Source organism: Gallus gallus, chromosome 2 (assembly GCF_016699485.2).
Source record: "Gallus gallus isolate bGalGal1 chromosome 2, bGalGal1.mat.broiler.GRCg7b, whole genome shotgun sequence".
Classification (NCBI taxonomy): Eukaryota; Metazoa; Chordata; class Aves; order Galliformes; family Phasianidae; genus Gallus; species Gallus gallus.
In genome coordinates, this window is record NC_052533.1 from 139,941,664 (window position 1) to 139,965,949 (window position 24,286).

Genomic DNA, 24,286 nt, shown 5'->3' on the forward strand with positions numbered 1-24,286 from the left:
AACTCTAGAATGAAGAGAACCACATTATTCACCACTGCTGAGAGCTTCCTAGTTGAGCAATTGGGTAAGTACAGACAATTGAGAGGTGAGTAGCAGTAGAGGTAAGTGGTTTGAAAAGGAACAAGCATTTATTTGTTCAAGAGAAAAGACATATTATATGATAGTAAAAAAGGAATGTTATAAAAGAACGAGTGATCTGTTATTCTATTAACCATTCATGGCAATAATGAACTCCAGTACCTAAGACGAAGCAGTGAGGTTTTAGAGTAAGTAAATGAACAAACTAACTAACTAACAACTAAAAAACAACCTTTAACCCAAAGAGTAGGCAAGCAAATGAGACGAACTGACAGAAACCATTAAATAGAACAAATGCTAGAATTCACATCTGCATTCAAATACCTGAATGTGGATGACTACAGTGTAGGTGTGCCTAAACTTTCACTGTAATAGTCATTCACCGTTGAAAAACTTCCTTGTGGTCTGTGTACAGTGATACCTGTGTCACTTGTCAGGAAGTAGATACCATGCCTTCAACAACACAAGTGTAGCTATGCACATGCACAGCAAAGTGGAACAGGTTCCTGATGGGCAAATACCCACTGTGGGAACAATTTTTTATAAGAGTCAATTAACCATTACCGGTCTTAAGTCTTTTGAACAAAAACTGAAATGGAGAACTTTTCACTGCAACTGATCAAATGGAACAAAATACCAACAAGCACTAAACATCAACAGGCATTTTAGGGCCTGCAGGAGGTTGCCAAGAGGAAAATCAAACTCCTTGATATTTCACTGCAGAATGTGGGTGGATGTCAGCCCTGCAAGTCTGTTGTCTGAATAATCTCCCTGTACTAGTTCCCCCTAAACAGTAAAAGGCAAAGGTCAAAATTATGTCTATGCTGTGATTTTCCTTTGTTTCTCAACATCTTTATCAGTGTCATCTTCATTCAGGGATGAAAAGTACCCCTTGCCTGTTAGTTCTGTTTAGGTTTTGTTCTTCCTTCCCTTCACATACTTCCAGATGAGTGAACCCACAAATATCTTGCAGGCAGACATGCTTGACTTGCGTTTGGCTATTCCCAGGAGAGTTCAGTAAAAACTGAGTGGATATACACACAAAATATTAAATATGGCAGTTGTCCCACACTTCACACAATGATTTTAAGAAAACATTTTGCTTGAACTTTCAAGCTGGACTTCAACAATGTTTATTATTAATACTATGGAATCTTCATTGTCTTAAGCACTGAGTATAAAAGCATGAGAAAAGGGCTGTTCAGAGCAATGTTTTTAGCTTTCTGGAAAATGAGCCTTTGTTACATTTAAGAAAAGCAAGTAAAGATGGTATTGTTTTCTACTGAAAAGTGACACTGTTCAGAATAAATTTAATTATTGTAAATGCCACTCTAGAAAATAGGAATTAGCACCTTTCATTGTGATGAACTATTCTAAAGAGATTTTTTTTCATTCATAGTACACAGTGGACAGTTCTATTTGCAGTCATTGACAAGAGCAAGTAATTAAAAATATGGGAGGAAGTGCAGTATCTAATATGTTCAGACTCGTGGGGTTATGAGGTTGCCTATTTATATTTTTGCTGTTTACTTCTGTAATATGTGATATCACAGAATCAGAATCATAAAATATCTTGAGTTGGAAGGGACCCACTAGGGTTGCTGAGTCCAACTCCTGATTCCCCACACGACTACTCAAAATTCACACCATATTTCTGAGAGTTTTATCCAAATGCTTCTTGAACTTGGGCATCTTGGTGCCATGACCACTGATAGGCCCTGAGAAGCCTATTTCAGTGCCTTTTTAGTTGTCCATCACAGTAATGGTCAGCTTCAACTTTATTTGGGCTTTGACTGCATGTATTTTCTCCCCACAATGGTGAACAGCATCTCTGCATATCTTTTGACCGCACTTCCACTTTCTTTTTTTGCTTAAGCTCTAGAAGAAGAATCCTGCTCAGTCAAACAGCCTGTCTGCCTCACCTGTTTGGTGATGGAATTGTCTCCAAAGTCTTGAAAAGCTGTTTCCTAGGGAACCTTTCCAACCAGTTCCCCGAACAGCCTGAAATCTACTTTCCCCATATCCAGGGTTAAAGTTTTGGTGGCAGTTTTCCTCCTATCATTTAAGATTTTAAATTCTACTTCACGTAGAATGTAATTCTCATCTACTTCACTTTACAATGGCAAAGGCAGCCATGAATCACCACTTCATCCATAAGACTTCTATGTTTATAAGCAATAAATCCAGGAAAGCATCTTTCCTGATTGTCTCGTCTGGTACCTGTACCAGGAATGTATCAAGGTGTTTTAGGAATCTCCAGTTCCTAATTTTCTGTTTAAATCAGCTGTGTGGTATTCTCATTTAACATCTAGCAAGTTGAAGTCACCCATAAGGACAAAGGCAGCTGATCTAGAGGTATCTCTTAGTTCCTTAAAGAATAATTTATCCTGGCCAGATGGCTTGGAGTTGACTCACATAACAACACCCACTTTATTTATTTGTCTCTAAATCCTTACCCAGAGGCTCTCAAGTGTGCCAACAAGCATCACACAGACCATCCCCTCCATTACATACAGCACCATCTCCCCACCTCATTTGCCCTGACTGTCCCTACTGAAAAGCTTAGAGCTGTCAATTGTAATACACCAGTTTCAGGACTCTTCCTGCCAGGTTTCACTTATGTCAGTGTTTTGCAGCTCTGGAACTGAGCCAAGACTTCTAGATCCTCTTGCTTGTTTGTAACGCTGTGTGCTTCAGTGTAGAAACATTCCAAATGTGTGTCATTGTACATTGCTCCATGTACCTCATGGAGGAGACTGAAGGATCTCACACAGTCCCTCAGATTTTGGCATGTCATCCCATAGCTTATCATTGGCAAGTCTGGTTTTATCCCTTTCCCCATTCAAATGTAGTTTGAAGCTCTATTGATAAGCTCTTCTACATGAGCTCCGTAACTTTATTTTATTTCAATTCAGGTAATTCCCATTGCCACATCCCATTCTGGGCTGAAGAGAAATATTTCAAGATACTATTGTTCCTTTTCTTTGTTTGTATTACAAATGGTTGAAAGACACAAGTACCTGAAGCCACATTACAAAATCCTTGCAAGGCTTGATGATTAACAGTCAGTTGTCAAGTATCAGAGCAGGTAACTTTCTCATCAGCTAGTTTTCTATGTAAGAAAATTGCAGTCCTAATGCCTACATGCCCTGTGCAACCTGAGCCACATAAGAGTGATTCTAGTACCACCAGTTTGCATTTTCATGTCTTTCCAGTGTAATTTTGGCCTCTTAAAAACTTAGCTCATCCTGTAGCATGTAGAGAAGTGGTAGAACAACCTTTCCCATTAGGGATATTTTTTAGCATGGTACCCGTTACTTATGCTGTATTTCTTAGTTGAAAAATGGCATTCCTCCATATAGTGCTTAGAAAAATATTTATAAAATTATTTTTAAAAGTAATACAATCTTGAATATTGAAATTAAGTGCAGCACAATGGACCAGCTCACCATAAGGTCACGAAAGCAGGAATGTCTTGCATGGGTGTAGATGGAAGCATTTATATGGAGTTAATATTAGCGCAAACAAATCTGCGCTCCTTAACATCAGAAGCGACATATTAGAACCACTTGGCTACACCACGAAACTATCTTCTGGCACTGTTTTTTCATTTGCTGACTTTTAACACAGGCAATAGAAAGTACAGGTCTGAAATGCAGTATGCCTTTACACGATGTTTAACAAAACCAAATCCTCTGGATCCTAACACACTGTCTATCTAAACCAAGAGCATGTTGGAATTATATTCCAATGTGAAGATCAACCATGTGAGAAAGATACTGTAAAAAGCAAGAGTTACAGATTAATATGTCTCACTGAGCTACCCTGTTGAAGAAAACATTTGTGCTTATTAGCAATACTGTTCAGCTCTAGAGTAATACATCATACATATCTGTACATTACAATGTAAACTTTATTGTTTTATAATTCTTTCTTTCAAGTCCTCTGATGCTTTACTTTTCCCTCATTTATTTGGAAATTTGACAAATACCTCAACAAAAAGTATTGTACTGTCTTCTAGCATATTGGCTTCCATAAATTTCTGTTAGTTTAGACGGCAAGGACAGAACCATACCTTAAGAACAGAAGACAGGCACATATACAGCATAGCAATTCCATAATGGCATAATTATAAGATAGTCCTTGCTTTACCATTAAAAAAAAAAAAAAAAAAAAAAAGGCAAAGTAAACTCCTGCTGTCAATTTTGTTCTGAAAGATGACCCCATCTGACTTTAACATCAGTACTTCCATGCCCCAGTGCACTTTCACTTTTCTAGGACTGCTTTGAATCTGCTGTTATTGAATCATCATATAATTGTTGTGCACTATTTGTACTTTCTATTTATACATACATATATATATATTTTGTTACTTTATTTGCCACTCCAGAAATAACTAAACCACTTCAACAACATATACATTTCTCAACAGTTATTGCAGCTAATGACATGGGATGTGTCTGACTGCAAGTTCACATACCATTAATTGTTTTTAGCCTTGTGTGACAAAAACATTGCAGAACAATGAGATTGAAATGAGCTCGGAGGTTATCTATTCTGATAAAACAAATAATCCACTTTGTCAGAGACAAATTGTCAAACTTAAACAGCACAAGCTACATAGAACGTCCCCTGGGAGGCCTCAGAAGATGGAACAATGGTCAGTTTATCTAAATCAAATATTTTTTAATTATTTTTTTTTTTATTTTACCTTAAATGATCTTAGCAATGGGATCAGCAACATGGCTCCAGTTAGCTTAGAATTCATACTATTAATGTTCAGATAATTTAAAACTATTATCTGAAATTCAGAGTCGCTGTTAATTGCAATATTTATAATGATTTCTGAAAGACTCCTCCTTCACTCATCTCATGGTATTAAAGAATGTTAGCATAAATTTCTGATCCTGAACAAGAAAGAAAATTGAATAGGTAAACCTATCTAGAGCTCAGGAAAGGTGCTAACCTCATGAGTTTGGAGACTGGAGTTCTTTATTTAAGCAGAGATGACTGCAATGCAGACTAGCTGCAAGTAGTAGTTTGTCACTGTAGGGAGCATAAACTATTTCATCCCCCTTACTCATTTCATCTTTGCTTCTTTGCCTCACATCTGTGAGGCAATCAGCATGGCTCATGAGCCAGTGGTAGCTGGGGTAATGGGTTTTTTGATTGCTATTTTGTTTTTTGTTTATTATAAACCCCTCTCTTTAGCAAGGAATAGAGAATGTGGAAGTAGGAGGCCACCGAATACTAATCAATGTACAATCGGTCACATTTGCTATTGACCAGCACAGCATTAATTGTTTTAGAGATGAAAGAGAGTTTGGGAAAGTACTTTTAGCACTGGTCAATCCAAAAGCCCTCTGCTAGCAATGGGAAACAGTTTTAGTCTTCATCAATATCTTCCAGGGAAAATTCCCATGTACAAAGCCATGACACTTTAGAGCTTTTTTGTCCCAGTATAAAGGGCAGTTCAGAGTCTGATTCTCATCTCTCTAGCATTGGCTTTAAATCTCATTTCTCTATTTGAGTCTAAGTGACTACTTTTGGTTTACAAGGAGTGGGAGAGAAGTTAGAGGATGATTTTTACCTTGAGTTTACCGTGAATTTCGACTTGAAAGCTAGATCTGTGGGTTATGCTCTGAGAATCAGAAACAAACAGAACCAAATTTCTCAAGTGTGGACAAGCAGAATGTGAAAGAACAGCACCTAAAATCTGACATGTGAAATGTGTTTTTTACTAAAAATGGTTGTAAGCAGATGGAGCGTTTTGAAACTAGAAGATGCAGACAATGGATGTGCTGGTTCTGATGTTTTTCCAGGTACCTACTGAAACATAAATGCATGAAAAGAACAAACTTCTATTGAGATAATTTTTTTTTTTTAGAGAAAGGCTCTATTATGTAAGAAATTCTGGAGAACTGGAAAACCATTCTGAGTATCTCAGATTCAATAGGCTGAGCGTCCTGTAAAGAAGAAAGCTGACTAAAATGCAACCAGTGATTTACAATGAATTTTTAATAATAAGGTTATTGTCTACCAACTGAAATTATAGTCTCGATTATTGCGATCCCAATTTTTACTTATGAAGCATTGAAAAACTAGTTTTGCAATGAAAAAGATGGCATGTGTGATCTCTAAACTTCCGATTACTGTTTTTTCAAACTAAATCTGAACTTCATCCTCATACCAGTTTAGACAGATTTTCATATTCTTAGTAAAAGTATCAAATAAGATGACTTTATAGTATTTAACCCTCTTAAAGCTTCATTTCCAATCCCAGCCCAATCTGTTCTTGCCTTAAAGGTTGCAAAGTACTGAATGTTGATTAAAATCTAGATCTGTAAGAGCTTGATAAACCTACGCAACATGTAAGCTTCTTTAAAAAGCAAACAAATACAGAATTCATCAGCCTGCCCAGAGTTTCTTTAAGCTTTAGGAAATAGAGGCTGTTCCAGAGGAAAGCGTGAAAAAATTGTCTGAAAGTAGAGGTAGAAGGGAAACAAATGGTCAGACAGAACATTTTTCTAGTGGAGAAGAGATTAAGACAAGATTACTGTTGTTCCACAGATAACAGGCAGAAGAGGCTAAATAGGCCAGCGGATGACTGTTCTGAAGACTAAGGAGTATACTCTCCTACAAACCCAAGAGCCACACTGGAAAAATAGGAAGTAAGCTCATACCTAGAAACCAATCCTCTGCTCAAGTAGTAAAATGGTCCTTTCGAGTGGTTGAATTCAAATCCTTTGTGGAAATCAAATGAAATAATAACCAAACTGATTTAACTTTCAAAATGAAGTTTAAGTTTGTGAAATACTATATTAGACAGAAATCAGCTGGAATGTAAATGGCCTGTAAGTCAGTGGTATGACTTGCAGTGAGATGTCTGCTAGGGTCTTCTCCTACGGGACTCTTCTCTTTAGATCAATTAATGAAGAAGAGATTTTTTCTTCTTATTCACCACAAATTTGACAAAACTGATGATTATAACTGTAGATCCCTGACTTCACCCCAGCCCAACAGGAAGCATCTTCAGAAACTTGGTGGGTCAAGCACAGTGACAGTCTGGACTTTCTTGCCTGAGTACATATTACTTCTCAGGTCTTAAATTCTGAATGATTGCTTTCTGATTCAAGTCTTCATCCCCATCAATGGCTTAGCACAACAGTGGCAGTAAGCTCTCAGTAAGCTCTCTATGCACCAAATAGGGAGTTTTCTTTTTCATGAATCATACAGAACCTGCTGCAGTGGGAACAAAAACAAACACCTCAGCAGAGGATGAAAGTGAGCATCACACAGATCTAGATGGATTTCACCTGTCAACCCAAACAACTGCAAGGGAAATTCTTCTTTCATAAGACACCATCATGTGCTCAAAATCATAAAGAACTCATGCAAATAAAATGTTTCAGAGAGGTTTAATGCTTTTTTTTTTTTTTTAAATTATGTGTTTTGAAACACTAATCCAATCCACAGATCATTCATATTAGTAGGATATGTTTAATTAACTTATCTTTAATGAAGCATCACACTCACATTTCACCATTTCTTGATCCAGAAAGTATTCTTTAGTCTCATTGTGTTTAGAGGGGTGTTGGAGAGTAAAACTGTAGACATTATATGGGAGAAATCTCTTCACCATCAGTAAAATAACTTTTCTATGAGTAGCATTCCAGTAACGTTGAGATCATCTTAGAAAACTCTCACTATAAGGGATTTGTGCTGGACTGATTTTCAAAATGATTTTGCAAACTAACTTCTGTAATGTTCTTTTAGTAGCTGTTTTAAGCCTCCATTTCCACCTTTAGTTAGAGGAAATATTAAGTCAAAATATTAATTCCCTTGCATAATAATTGCTTTCTGATATGTATAGCTTGATATATGTATGTGTGGTGCAAGAAAAGGCAGACTGACAATTCTCTGGGATATTCTTCATAATTAAATGATAATATTTGAAGGTTTAAAATGTTAGACAAATTTCAAGCAAAGATGAATTGCCTGGGAAAGGGCAGGTAAGGACACCAGAGATGATAATAAATTCAATTATTCATACAGACATCATTTCAATGTATCCGTGGACTTAATATGTCATTCATGTGAGGTTAGGAATTTTGCTTTGAACAGGAATAGTAGAAATGAAACTGAAATGCAATACACATTCCTGCTCTTCACTGTGGGCAATTTCATAGCATTTTGACAATGAGAAAAATAAATTATTGTTATTTTTGAAAGTTTTGCAGTAGCTAATTAAGAAAATACACTTTCCTTTTTCACTGCCTAGATATAATGAAAGCAGAATTACCTGCTGTGCCTTTACAATAAAATCAAGGTTAAAAGGAAGTCAATGTTTTTGAACTGATTGTTAACAAAGTGCAATACCAAGTGTAAACTTTTTTGAAATGCATAGATATCAAATGAAAGTATGGAATCAAAACTTCATACAGATAATGGTAAGTGATGATATCAACAAAAATAAAAAGGAGTCAGGAAAACTGAGAACCTAATTTTCTTCACTTATACATAATTGCCATGTGGTGAAAACAAAACTGGAGGACATTTTATGGCTGCCACTTTTGGCTGTTTGTTATAAGTATATATCTTAAACATAAGCAATTTACAACTAGTACTATCAACCATACTCTTCACTTTATTAAAATAGTGAGTAGATTTAGGAAAGACATTGGTTCTGAAAATTAATGAAAAATAACTATATATATATAAAAATATCAGATCCTCAATGAATTAGCTACTTTTGAAAATAAGGCTGAAACTCTGATCTTTCAGAAATACTTGTGAAAATTTTACTTCAAGGACTTGTAAAGGGTAAATGGTGATGGGAGAGGAAGGATGAAACAGAGTTCTACAACTTCAATTGTGTAGAGGTTTTGAAACGCGGAAACTGGAATTTAAGTCATTTAAAAGCTCTGACAAACTTTAGTCAGATTCCTTAAAATTATTCCCCCCATACATAACTGCATTTCATCATCTTCAACATGTGCGGTAGATGAATGCATTGCAATGTGTTTGAAAGCTAAACTTGCACCCGTGGATATTTTCTATGGAGAATGAACTAATGGACTTTGACAGTCAAGCTGTAAAATATATATATATATATATATATCAACCATACTGAAACAGAAACAGGGGTCCTTAAATCCTGAAAGTCTCACAAAAGAAAGAGATCACAAACTGCTGGCAAATGACAGTATCTGAAAGGAAAAGAAAAAACTAATAATAAAAAAATCACGTCTTTCAAAATTCCACCTCACAAAAGCACAAACACACAAAAACATCATTCCACCATAGTGGGGCAAACTACTATTTTGGTGGTTTTAACTTCCATTTTCATTACACTGTACAAAAAAGGATGATGATAAATTAATGAATGAGACTATTTTCACTGAAAAATATTCATCTTGTCAAAATGAATTTCATCAGGAAATGTTCTCTTCACCTCTGGCTTTCCACCACAAGACTAAAGCTGATGAAGATACTTTGTTTTCTTGAAAATCTGCAATTACTCACTAGGGAATTCTTCAAAATCTCTGAAGCTCAGATTCCTTATTTATCATTTCTACTGTTTCTTTCTACAACTACATATGTCTCATGGTACCTCTTTACTGCCTCTAAAACATAGATTTTGCTTACTTCACAACTGGTGAATTTTCATGATGGGCTCTTTTAGGCATTATGCATTGCTTAATAATGATAGCTTAGCATTTAGTTATAAGAATGATGTATGCATAGAGGTGATCGATATAAGGTATACGGAAAAACTGGAGGGATCATTCTGATAGCACAGAAATTATGTATTAGTTTTAACGATGCATAGAAATGAACAGAAGCATATGCAAAGTATTTATATACTTCTTATAACTGTAGGTTTTACTCTGTAAATACTTATGAAAAAGGAGCATTCCTTGCTTCAGTTTTTAATTCATATTGTTTTTTCCTACTTTATAGTAGGAAATTTCTGATCTAAACCAAGTCAGTCTCAAACCAGACCAAATGGGACCTATGTGGCAATCTGTCATACTTCATACGACACGCAATATCTATGACGTTATAGCTGTCACTATTATTTTCAGCTGAAGAAGTGGAAACAAACCTTGTGAGATTTTAATTATGCCACTCATTACCACAAAAGGAAAGAGTACCACCACTGAAAGCCACAAAAATTTTGACCCTGATGTAAGAAACCTTAAGTTTATAAAGCTTATGAGAACTGGAGGAGAAATAAACCAAAATGGAAAAGAATTCAGATTTTCTGTCTTATTAAGGATGGAGTTTCCTATTCTTATGGGAAAATCACTGTGTAACTTTGAGAACATCTACTTTTGAAAACCTAATGATAAAAATAATTAAGATTTTTCATAATGCATGTAACAAAAGAAAATAGTCTTTTTCAAAAAAAAAAAAATATATATATATATATATATTTTTTTCCTATTGCTTCCTCTTTGTACATATTCCTTATTGAATATTACCTGCAATTTTAGCTGTCCTTTTTTAAGTAGTTATATTTTTTTGGCATTTGCCCATGCAACTTTTTAATAAGGAGGAAATATTTTATTATTATAGTCTGCTTGATCTTTTTCTAACATTAAAGCCACAATGTGACTCCTGGAATTATTATCTGGAAGAATTATAAAAATAACTATATGTCTATTTACTCAGCTCATACTCAACAGGGCTTAGATTACTGCCTGCAGATAGTAATCCAGTGGACATGACAAAGCTACAAGAAAAAAGCAGCCACCCGGCATGTGACATTTTCAGTCACCTCAGTGGAAGCACATTTAGAAATTGCTTACATGAGACATTAATTTGGAAACAAATGGAAAGAACATAAGACTCAGAGAAGATAGTCTCCATTCCAGTACTGGAATATTTCATCATTACACTTGTCCCAAATAGAGATTGAGACATTTTGTATCTAATATGTAAGTATGTATTTAGATTATATATAATACATACATGTGTGTATGTATTTTACATACTATATACATGTATATAATACAGGTATGAAATATATTTCATGTATATATGTATACAATACATAGATCTAATATAACTTTTCATTTGCATTGCTATACAAAGCAAAATATAGATAATAGAATATTTAACAGAAACATATCATACTCATATAATGTAATATTACATTGATATATGTAATATATAAAAATTTTTGTACGTTCATATATAAGTGTGCATAATATAAGAGTTCAAATGTTCCAACCAAGTTAATTAGAATTATATCAAAATGTTTTGTTGCTAATCAGAGAATCATACAATCGTTTAGACTGGAAAAGACCTCCAAGGTCATCAAGTCCAATGGTTAAATTTGGGACTAGCTTAGCATTAAATTGAGTTTTAAAAGAATTCTCTCATTAAGTGATCAGATACCTTAGTTTGGTTATAGGTGATTCTCAGTCCTAGAGGGCTGACTCTCCAGGAAGTTCTGTCCTCAGCAAACAACACAGCCCTAGAACCTTGCAAGGCACCGGGCCAAAACAAAATGCACTGTTCAACATTTATCAGAAACAAATCTTTCAGATACAAGCCCTACTTTCATCTGCAATGAATAAAATCTGTGTTTTTGCTGCTATTATTTTTTTAAAACCTTTGAAATAGAAGCACTTTGTCTTCATTTTCCTAATAGGAAATAAAATTTCAGCAAAATTGAATTTATCAGGAAAAAAAAAGTTATCTCCATAGAAATTTCATTTTCCACGAGAAAATTAAACAATTATAATGGAAAATCCTCAGAATGATCTGGAGCAGAGAAAATTTCTGTTATCATTTTCTAAAGAAGTTTGCACTGAACTCTAGGGTACAATAGTGAATGTAAAAGCTTATAATGTACTAGTTTACAAAAGAATTGACAAGAGAAGAGCGTTTTATTAAAAAAATAAAATAAAAAAGCCAGGCCACAAAAACTAAAAATGTACTCATACAGTTACAATGAGAAGAGAGCATCCTAGAGAGAATCAAGCTTTTGCTCAGGACCCCCAGTCAACAATGGCTGGAGAGACCTTCTGTCACACGTAAGTGGCAACACTCAACACAGTCATTGTTTCAATTCTCACGTTAAGTCTAAAGCATTACATTTCCTAAATGTCTTTATAAGAAAGTGACTTTAATAAATTAAACTAAATTAAATTGGAAAGCAACACGCATTTCTATACAGAAGGATGAAATTAATTTGAGTAAGAAACAACAGTGTAACGTGTATAGGTTGTATTTTGATCTTTATGCAACTTTTAAAATAAGAAATGAACCTTCTGATATTTCAGTGGAAAAGTATAATGTGCCTAACAGTACATCTCATTTTTACTGCCTAAGCAGAAGTTAATAAGCAGAAAACTTATTTTATTGGATGTCTCTTAGTTATGGATTGGAAATGATAACATACCTAAAAACAACTATACAAGTTTGGACCAAAGGTTCACCTAGTTCAATATGGTATTGCTCACAGTGATCAAAATTTCAGAGAAGAGTTGGGGATTAGAAAAAGCATACATTGAGAATTCCTTGCAAGTAGCATTTCAGCTAAAAATCATCTGTGAGGCAAAGGCAATGTTTTAGTATTTTCTCTATCTAGATAGAGTTTTCTTCCATGAAGTTGCTTAATTCAGCTAATACAAGCTTTTTGTATCCAAAACATGCTGAAACAACTTCCCCAGTTTAAGCCCACTTGTGTAAACAACCATTTCTAAAAAGCTGTGAGATAGTGCTCCACACGACGACCCCTTGTTCTTGCATGGGAAAAGACAGTGATATCCATCTGGTTTCCCTAAGAAAATCTTTAAGTTAAGTTGTCATATCAGATCAATAAACAACAGAAAAATGACCATAATCATCTCACTTAACCTGCACAAATCAGATAGCATCATACTGAGGCTACAAATGAGCCAACAGCCTGGACTGTTCAATTATCAATTCCAGTTAATATAAAAATAGGAATGTTTTTTGAATACCTGTCGCTGGTTTTCTGTCTCTAGCCTCAGTCTGGCTTCTACACATCTTCTGGTCTCCAGGAAGGCTTGACGTTGTGCTCTGTCTGATAGGTAGCTAATGAAGATTCCTGCGGTGTTCATACACATAAATAATACTGCCTGGGCCGCTATCTGCAACAAACAACAAGCAAGAATTGATCAGGTAACAGAAGCAAAAATATCTGTTTAAAAATATGAAGAGAGTGAGAATAATGGCTCTGCAGTCATGCTGGCTGTAAAACTACAAGGTTAGGAAAGTTGGCATAGAATAATCCCTCAGATCTTAATTAAAGGCCTCAAACATACAAAATTCTCCCTGCCTTGACAAAGAAGTATAAGTTATCTGGGGGTATTAAACTCTAGTTGAACCACAAATGATGTTTCCAAGAACTGACTCACAAGGCTATAGTCAGGAATGATTACAAACCTAATTAACAATTTGTTTTTGCACTGCTTCTTCTGTAGAAGTAACTTTTTGTTTTATGGCTAGTTTGAGAGCAAACCCATATTAAGGAAAACAAAGAGTGCCAGTTAGCTAAGAATTAGTATCAGTGATAACAGTTATTCTGTTATTGATCAAATCAAATAAAATCATTTCCAGCTGATGCCAAAGTACAAGCTTGCATGACTTGAATCCTGAACTATCCAACAAGAGAAGCTGAATGCATAACCAAATACTTGCATAGCCTGTGCCTGTGTACACAAGTCCTTTATTCACCAATGCTTACGTAAGAGCTGCACTCTTTCCTTGTAGAAGGTGCGTCACAGCTTCTTCCACTGAGACATGATATTAAATGATCCAAGTGGGCGTGGATGGTTGGACAGCGTAAATTCCAATGGCTTGTTTGCTTGTCATTTATACCTCTTTGTGCTCTACTTGTAAGGCATAGCATATCAACAAGTGAGGATCTTTTAGGAAACATGGTAAGAAATGTATAATGTTTGCATGCATTATAGACAGAAAAGAGTCCTGCAAATTCAGTAGCTTTATCCGACACTTCATTGCTGATGTCTGTTACAAATTTATGGGAAGTCCTCTCAGCTCTTGTTTCACCCCGTATTTTGGTGAGTTTTTTCTTCTTTTTGACCTTGTGAGAAGGGCAAGAGTGAAAAATAAGTCTGAAAGACATTAATATCCCTTAAACATTTAGGACCAAAATGCTCTGACTATTGCATTACCTAAAAAGCCTTTAGGGCACAGTAAACTCGTCCCAAATCTGCAAACTGTAGATCCCCTTCTATCTTTCATGGTGCAGTCAGAACCACTGTGCTAATGAGGTGCCACTGATTGTGCCCCATTTTTCAGGGTTGCACCACACTCTTGGTGGCAAAGCAGCCATGGGCTACATTACCACGCGTGCCAGCATCACCTGTGAGCAGACATGTCCAGGCTGTGATACTTATGCACCATAACACCGAGGGTCATACCTATAGGATCAGAACAACATCAGAACTGCCACGCAAGGATGGACAAAGTGTTCACCACTCTGAATCCTGTCCCTGCTAGCAAATTACAGAGAATGCATAGTGCATAGTGCACGGATAAGTCAAGTGCACTAGAATGTTTTTCCTAAATTGTCCTGAACACTCCATCAGTCTGTGGCTGAGGGACATCATTGGCTAAAAGTTGTATTTTTGTAGTGTTATCTGATAATCAGGTGCACTAAAATAAAACTTTTTCTTCTTCTAACAGAAGAAAACATTTAGAAAAACTTCTAATCTCATTGTGACACTGTGCCTTAGATCTGCAGGTCTCATTCCTCACATTCAGGTAGGTTACAAAAGTGATGTTTGATATCAAGCCAAATGCATTTGGCAGAAACATCAGCTTTATATATTCCCATATTTCTGAATTTGGAATATTGTTCTACATTGTTCTATGTTTGAACAGGGAATTCATTTACAGTTTATATGCCATGATTAAATAAGAATGCATATCCTGGCTCCATCTGAAGCTCTGCTTAATCTTTGCCAATAATAGATTATCATCCTAGTTTCCAGGATCCTGTTCTTTACAGCACATCTAAGTGGAGGTGGCATACTCTATGTATCTGTTTAACAACCTCTGGTAGATAGACCATGTGCATTTTTCTCTGATACTTACCTGAAGTTAGTTATACCTTTGGCCTCTACCACATCCAAAATGTGGCAAAAATGTCTACCATTTAATTAGGCACTTTGTGTTAAAAATGTTTCTTTTTTTTTTTTTTTTCCTTTAGTTTCTAACGTTATCATTTCTTTGAGTGCTCCATCATGGTTATAATATGAGACACGGTGACTAATCATTTCCATTTCATCTTCCTTTTAGCTTCCCTGATTTTACTGACATACAGCGTATCTCCTCTCAGCCTTTATTTTATCTAAGGGAGGAACCATCCCATCTTCCATTTTTTCTGCTTTCCTCTACCTCACCATGGTTATCTAGAGACAACATGCCTCAGACAAACCTGCTTCCACCAGACACTTTCCACCTCTGCTCCACTATAAAAGAGAGAATACAGTAATTCAGCCCATGAGATAACTCCTTCCTGTCACGGACTGCTAGTAAGTGGGTCTACAAAGATGGTGAAGGCTCTGGAGGTCCAGATTTGTGAGGAGCAGCTGAGGTCCCTGGATGTGTTCAGCCCAGAGCAGAGGGGCTGACGGGAGGTTTCATGGAAGCTGCAGCTCCTCACAGGGAGCAGAGGGGAAGCGCTGAGCTCTGCTCTCTGTGACAGTGACAGGGCCCGAGGGAATGGCATGGAGCTGTGTAAGGGGAGGGAGGGGTGGGGATTAGGGACAGGGTCTGCACTGGAGGGCAGTGGGCATAAAATGGGCTGCCCAGGGCAGTGGGCATGAACTCAAGCTGCCAGAGTGCAAGAAGTGTCTGGACAAAGCTCTCAGACATATGGTCTAATTTTGGGGTGATCCTGTGTGTAGCCAGGGGTGGGACTCAGTTATCCTTATGGTTCTCTTTCAACTTGAGATATTCTGTGATTTCAAGATTCTATGATTCTAAGTCTATGATGGTCTGACATGAGATAAGACCACTTTGGACTGCACCATTCAGCGCAACAACAGAAGTCAGCTGTGGGTGGCTGGAGAAGGCAGCATTTCATATCATTTTGACTGACCTGAGGATAATCTGTGCTCACATGCTGGAAAACTTAAGGTTTAGGATGAGAAAAGATAAAAGTATTTTACTACATTTGAATTGTATATTTTTGGTAGTAAAAGCAGTGGCAGAGTATTGTCCCTTGCTTGCAAATTCAATTATAATATCCACATGTGCCCAGTTCAGTCACCTGTCTCTGCTAATACTCAGGACAAGTGCCACTCACTTCAGCAGATCACCTTCGAGCAAAAGCAGTAGAATCTGGCCTTCAATTAGATTTCATGAGTCCATAATTTGATTTGGATAAAGGGAATTATGGAAAACATGCTACAGGTAAACCTGCAGCTTACTCAGAGACAGCATTTGTTTTTCTTATACATAGTATGTCTGCTTGAAACCAGTCTGAGGAGACTGGTTTCACTACGCCTTGCAAGGCTACTAGTCTGTGGCTCTTGTTAATAAAAAGAAAAAAAAGAAAAAGACATAAAATACTTCAGTACCTCATTGTCACTTCTTTCACCTACAGTTTACAGTGACCAATTCCAGAAGTCTTGCAGGATTTTCTATTGCATGTCAGGGACATAAACCAGGACAGACTGATTTTGTAAGAAACACACAGTTTTAGACCAACTGGAAGATAATCAGGAACCACACAGTAGGAAAGCTGAGGTATAGGATGAAAAAAAAAGAAAATCTTTTCAAGACATTTATAAGCCTTTTAGTCTATTTTTACCTCACACAGCTTCCAAATAAGCAGCTGTAGTAGAGATAGCAAGTGATCTTAAAAGCATGAGTGACATGTTTTGATGTTAAATAGGTCTCTGGGGAGATCTGCTTCTTAAATATTTAAAAAATGCAAACAGAAGGTACTCATCACTGTGATGCTTGGGAAAACTGCAACAGGACCCATGCTGTCCCTGATGAGTATGCATTTGTACATGATTATCGGTCCCCCTGTACTCAGCCCTGGTGAGGTCACACCTCAAGTACTGTGCACAGTTTTGGGTCCCTCATTGCAAGAACGACATTGATGCCCTGGAGTGTTTCCAGAGAAGGGCAATGAAGCTGTGAAGGGTCTAGAGCACAAGTATTGTGGGGACAGCTGAAGGAACTTGGATTTTTTAGTCTGGAGAAAAGGAGGCTCATGAGAGACCTTATTGTTATCTACAACTCCTTCAAAGGAGTTTGTTTTGAGGTGGGGGTTGGTCTCTTCTCCCAAATAAGAGGTAATGGCCTTAAGTTGCACCAGGAAAGATTTCAAGCTGAAAAAAATATATATATTCTTAGAAAGAGTGGTGAGGCATTGGGCCAGGCTGCTTGGGGAGGTGATAGAGTCACTGTCCCTGGAGGTGTTAAAGAAAGGATAAAAGTAGCATTGAGGGACAAGGTTTAGAATCATAGAATCACAAGGTTGGAAAGGACCTATAGGATCATCTAGTCCAACCGTCCTCTCCTCACTATTGCTACCACAAGCCACTAAACCATATCTTGTAGCTCCTCATCCAGATACCTCTTGAACACTGCCAGGGGTGGCAACTCCACCACCTCCCTGGGCAGGACATTCCAACACCTGACCACTCTGAGAGAAAAAGTTTTTACTTATGTCTAACCTAAATCTCCTCTGGTACAGCTTGTGGCCATAGTTTAGTGGGCAGGGTGGTGATGGATTGATGGATAGATCACTGTGGTCTATTCCAACCTTAATGATTCTACAATTCTATGATTCTATGATCAAATACCAGTATAATAACAGCTGAAGTTACTTGACAAGATGATGCAGATGGTTAGAAACATAGGTTAAAATTTTTACTTCAAAACTGCTTTCCATTTTTCTCATAGGAAGTAATTGAGAGTTTAGTTCACAGAGAAATAAATGTTAAATATAAATTAAATTTATAAAGTGTCCATCATGCCAGCAACTCAGGGCACTTTTCAAGTGAACATGATAAAAGAAAAGCCAGTGGAAGGAGAAGAGGAAGGTCAGACTAGCTTAAGTTTAACATTGACAGTACGCACAGATTCAGATCAATTCATTTATATCTGTCATTCATCATACGAAAAGGGCTTTGTCAGAGCAACTGCAAAAAGATAACATGTTGGATGGATTTGAAATGACTAGATTTCAGACAAAGGAGAAACTAAAAGGCACTGGACAGAGCTGGTTGGGTAGAAGTATTAATTGAAGTTGGTACTGTACAGTAAAATAAGGAACAGTTGAGGTAGAAATCATTAAAAAGTTTCTAAAAAGTCTGTTGCAAGGTGACAGGCAAATCTCAGCCACAGAAAAGTTATCGTGACAGAACTGAATGTAGCTCAAGAAATGGAAATTCAGAAGGGCACAGGTGAGGGAGTTTGAGCTACTGAGAGCAGACTTGGGCTATGCGTAATGATTTGGGGGGCATTTCTCCTATTACAAGCACCTGACTTTGTCTTGATTTGGAATTTATTCTGTTTTCTGTGAGTTATGAAAAACAGAGACTGAGTTAGAGAAGAGTTTGCAAATGTCAAGTTGTAGATCTTCAAAAATCATACCTTCAAAGTGTTTAAATTCTGCTATGTTTTCTCTTTGAAAAAGTGCAATTGTCGATCAGGAATGTGAACCCATAAGGTCAGCAGTATAATCACCTAATTCAGTGCTTTCTGAGACCTGCCAGTTATAGTCATTTATGCATTGTATTGCACCTGACTGAGTTCAGAAGACTCAAATAGCCCATAACCTGAAGTGAAATGAAAACATAACAAAATTCAACAAATCCAACAAATGGGAAATATGTTGGATGGTTAGAAAAACCTAAAAGAGAATCACTACCACAGAGCATATTCATCATGATTAGTACAGTCAGTGGTAGCAGATATTCAGCAAAACAAGCAGAGGGAGCTGGGCTTTGTTCAGCCTGGAGAAGAGAAGGCTGTGAGGAGACCTCACTGCAGCCTTCCAGTATTTAAAAGGGGATTATAAAAAGGAGGGGAATCAACTTTTTACTCAGGTAGATAGTGATAGGACAAGGGGGAATGGTTTTAAGCTCAAGGAGGGAAGGTTTAGATTAGATGTCAGGAGGACATTCTTCACAGAGAGAGTGGTGAGGTTCTGGCACAGGCTGCCCAGAGAGGCTGTGGATGCTCCATCCATGGAGGTGTTCAAGACCAGGTTGGATGGGGCCCTGGGCATCCTGGTCTAGAACCAGATCTGGAGGTTGGCTCTGCCTGTGATAGGGGGGTAGAAACTTGATCCTTGGGTTCCCTTCCAACACAATCCATTCTGTGATTCTATGATTCACATGGAAAGCAAATGGAGATGAAGAAAAGAAAGCTGAAAAGGTCCAGAAAAAAAAAATCTGAAATGGGGGAGAATGCTAAACATTTGTTTTACCATCTCAAGTGCAGAGAGAAAAAAAGAGAACTAAAACTCTTCAGCGGGTAATTTAGTTCTTCATTATAGAAACAGAACAGTTCTGGGGCTAATCTCACCAAAACACATCTGAAAAGTAAAGAAATGGTTTTCTACACAATCTCCAGCTGAACATTCCCGAGGAAGATTAACATTAAAGAGCAGGAATTTCATTAATTTCTGAAATGAGCCTATAGGAAATTGTTTAATTCTTTTCTTATTTGGCTTTCTAGTTTAGGATTTGCTTCAATGACAAATTGGAGTAGTCCTTGGTTGTTTTGGGAAAACTAGGAAAGTAAAGCTGTTGTGCATCTTTAAGAGTGTTTTCAGGATGTGCCACATAAAGAACTCGTTGCTATGGTAATTATTATTGGTTAATTGGGTTTAGAGAAGAATTCTGATTCATAATTAGTTGCTTAACTAAAAATAGCAGCTTGCCACAAGGTTGAGTTTTCTACCTAAAATGTCTCAGAAACCTCATTCCTTACTCCCTTCTCTATCCTTGCCTTACTTAGGTTACTTAGACAGAAAATAACTTATGCTCTTATAAGAATGGATCACCAGAAGAGAGCTGAGGGTTGCATGAGAAGTGTGGGATTTGAAATCAAAATGCTGTACTTTGTATAGAACAGGAACATCTGGCAGCACAGACTCCAGCACTCTCTCACTGCTAGGCTGCAGCAAGCCTCTATTTCCAGCTGAGACCATGGTTTTATGAATCAAAGCTCTTGGCAGCAAAAACAGTAAGTACCTGTATCTCCGTTCTGCCTCTTGCCCATCTTGATCCCTCGGCACAGCTTCCCGTTCATCGAGCCAGATCAATTATCTGTGGGACCCTACTGTGAACTGTATCAGGGAAATGGGCCAACTTAAAAAACAAACGCTTGGCATTGGCAGTGATTTTCCTATCTAGAGCAGTTGTCTGATTGAGTTCACATCACAGGCTCCACAGGGAGAAGAAGCACGTGAGTATTCATAGTTGATACTGCTGCCAACTCATTAAACTGAAATCTTTGCTACTTTATTGTTAAGCCACCTTGTAAGGAGTTTTCTTATTCCCCAGGTTCACTTCATCTGACTTCTGGGATTCTGCTAAATGCTACTGGCCATGATAGATTTTTCAGTGTGTGTTTTAGACTATCAGTACTTCATCAAAAGTTATTGGAGCCCCACCTGCCCCACAAAGGTGCGTAAATTGTTGCTGTGACTTTTGAAAAAGCTCATCTGTTCCTGATCCTTTATACTGTCCAACTGTACAACAGCTGTTATGCTGCTGCTCACAGCTGAAGTGAGTGCTAAAGTCTTTTTTCTGATCCAAATCTCTGTAGTTTACTGACAGGTAGGAATATAACATTTACCTGAGAAGAAATGGAAGGACAGAGAGATATGGCTTATTCATAGTAAATTTAGACAAGCACAGACTGTGATGGTTAAGAGCCATGCTTCACCCCACCCACCTCTGGTTTTCTAAATGTGAAAACAGCCATTTGTATACATATAAGCTCCTGGGTTTAAAGCTTTTGCAGTTTGAGCTGAGTTTTATGATTCTTTTATGCAAAATTCTCACAGGAACATCCTTTCTTGAAAAACTCAGAACTTGTTTAGGCCATCAGGACAGCCAAGTTTCCCTAAGAAGCTTGTTCTTGTTGCTTCCAGAACAAACACTAGAGAACTTCATTATATGCTTAGGATCACAGTCTGGCCCCTAAGGTGCATGCTAAATCAATAGCATCCAAGACTTGTTGTCCTTGTTGTCCCTGTCGACCAATATACAGAGTATATGCTAAGAAATGATTATAAAATCATAGAATCATAGAATATCCTGAGTTGTCAGAGACCCACAAGGATCATTGAGTCCAGCTCCTGACACAGGAGCAGCCAAACATCCCTGGTTTCACTGCAGAGTATCTTAACACACCTATTGCTCCTGCACTGCTAATGATTTGGAAAACAAAGACCATTCATTTTCCTTCTGAGCAATGACACGATTGTGCAAAATCAATCATCCTACTTCAACACAGAATTCAGTAACACATATCTCTAGTAGTCAGAATAAGAGATTTAATTTGCTGTTAGAAAAATAGCTGTTTCCTCCTTGCCCGTTCCATCTCATTGAATCCATTAGAAATGTAGAAAATTGAATGTCTGAGTAAATTGTTCTAAGGTAGCTCAAACCATACAATTTGGTGATCAGCTATCAACCATGTTTTGCAACACAGTGTGGAACGAGGGACCTTCAAGGAAATTTGTATCATATCAGACTCTTAAGAGCTGACATAACTTGAGTGATGTACAGAGGCAATAGAGCAAACACACAACCATACTACTGTCACTGAAGAGTCCCAAATATGAAATCATTTTCAGCATATCACATTCATCTCCCTTTGAGTTGGTGTAAAATTTAGGATTCAGATGTAACTTCAGCAAGAACAACAACAAAAAATCTATTCTGTGACTTTTGGTAACCTTATTTTGGTTCCTTTTGTAGATATTAAATTGGCTGAACACTGGGATAATGTCAGTACTAGGATCATAGTTCATGCATACAGTTGAATGAGCAGAAGTGGGTAAATTATCTTAATTAGGAGCAGTTTTCCATGGCTGCAGGGGAGTCTGCTGGATCCTCTCTCCAACTCTCAGCTACGAACTGATCTTGAACTACACAGTGAAATCTGGTGATCGCATCTCATGCTCATACCACTCTTTCATCATCACTGTGCACACAGGATGCTGTTACAGATAGCTGAAATGTTCCTGTTCAGAACAATCAGTCTTATCCTCTGAGATGAATAACATCCCCTATTCAGTGTTTTGTCTGCTGGGTAGGTACCTTCTCCCTCTACTCTCAGTAAGATGCATTATAGAATGATAAAAAGAAAAAACCCAAAGTCAAACCTTCCAGATGTCTTCATTCCATTGTCCAGAAATGTCACCTCATTTTGTATGCTTAAATATAGAAGTGCTTAAATGCAGAAGTTGATATCCCTTGCAAGCTGTATATTTACTATTCAAAATAAATACAACAAATTACATTTAATAGAAGCCACATCCCATTTATAGCCAAGGGAGAAATCAATTTTTTACCCTTGCATTGCACAGATGAATATCTTCCACTTCAAATGCACCTGTTGGGAAACACACATCAGACATCACAGATAACCTCTCAGTGAGAAAATCTTTCAGCTGCTGTCTGTCTGAAAATATCTGAGATCATCATTGGGCAAAAATGTGAGTCTGGACAATCTAAAAAAAGTGATTTCTAAAGTAACTTTTGGAAAATGTCCCAAATTTTTCCTCAATAGTTCTCTCTAATCTAATACAAGATAGCAAAGGCAACATAACATCTAGCACTTCCTGAAATACATTATGCAGCTGACCAGGATGCATGGTGGAAAAAATATCACCAAAGCAGCTTTGCAGCACTGAAAACAATTTAACTGTATTTTAAGGAAAACAGAATTAGGTAGTCTGAACTTCTACTAAATGGGCTTGTGATGGTGTTCTGCACAGCTGTTTTTATTGCTCTGGATAATGGCTCTTATCCGAAGTAGGATGTCAAAACTGAGTAAATGATAATTATGTTTGGAGAGCTGACAGAAGTTCATTTTTTCTGACACACTTAGTTGTTGTTTTCATCTGATCAAATGTATGCACATCCCAGCAATTACCTGCAGTATGTACTCTACCCATCTTCCTGATGGAACTGTCAGTTTCCATGCTTTGCGTACAGGTGACCCTGATTTCAGTGCTGTCTGCAGAATTACAACAGCCTGCACCAGAGAAGACTGCCTAGATACATTGGGTCAGGTTGTGCATGTTTTCCTCTGAATTCTCAAGCTCTGTCTATAGGCAGAGGAAGGATTTTGCAAATCATTTTTTTCCATTTGGTTTTGCAATGGAAAAGGGGAACGGGGAGGGAAGGGAAGGGAAGGGAAGGGAAGGGAAGGGAAGGGAAGGGAAGGGAAGGGAAGGGAAGGGAAGGGAAGGGAAGGGAAGGGAAGGGAAGGGAAGGGAAGGGAAGGGAAGGGAAGGGATAATTATCTTGACTTCCTTTTGGATCCTTTATCAGGACTGTCTTATGAAAGGCACACCAGTCTAGGTGAGAGTGAGACTAATAATTTCAAAAAAGTAAAGTGGTCTAACTAAAGCTGAACTGAAAATACTGGTAGGAAGAAATAAATGAGGGTGTCATACTCTTCACTGTCTTTTTCCAAATTACATGTGTCCTTCAAAGAATTCTTCTACCCTGATGGGAAGTTCCACAAATCAGATGTTTGTGTTAATCAGTTATACCTGCTGGCAAACAAACAGCTCCCCACAGATGTTCCTTTCTAAAACTATTAGCCTAAAAAAAAAAAAAAAAAAAAAAAAAAAAGGCTAAGACAGACATGGAAACAAAAGTTCTTTATATTTCACTGCCAGCATTTTTAGCAAAAGGCCTAGTTTTCCCCACAGCTACACCTGTAACTGGCTGTCATTTTGCACAGGCAACATTAGAGATGGAGATTGCCCAATGACTCTATAACTGATTTCTTTGTGAGATCACAAGGATCAGCTTGCAGCCTGTGGGTCAGGCTGTAGGTCTGCAACCCCAGAAATAATAAGGCAAATAATTCTTCTCTTCAATTTTTTATCATGAGTGCTTTGCAAACATTTAAATATATTTTTATAAAAGGGACCTAAAAACCACAATGAATGCAATTAACATTCACAGTATTTATTATTTCC

The 24,286-nt window shown here is 37.3% G+C and overlaps 1 protein-coding gene across 2 annotated transcripts in view; it reads right to left on the minus strand.

Moving 5' to 3' along the window:
* Positions 1-24,286, minus strand: part of ADCY8 (adenylate cyclase 8) — a 119,100-nt gene that overhangs the window by 73,346 nt on the left and 21,468 nt on the right. For both annotated transcript variants that reach the window (XM_004940042.5, XM_418437.8), the window contains exon 2: positions 13,059-13,208. In XM_004940042.5, the coding sequence (XP_004940099.1) occupies positions 13,059-13,208 (150 nt within the window). The remainder of the gene's footprint in view (positions 1-13,058; positions 13,209-24,286) is intronic.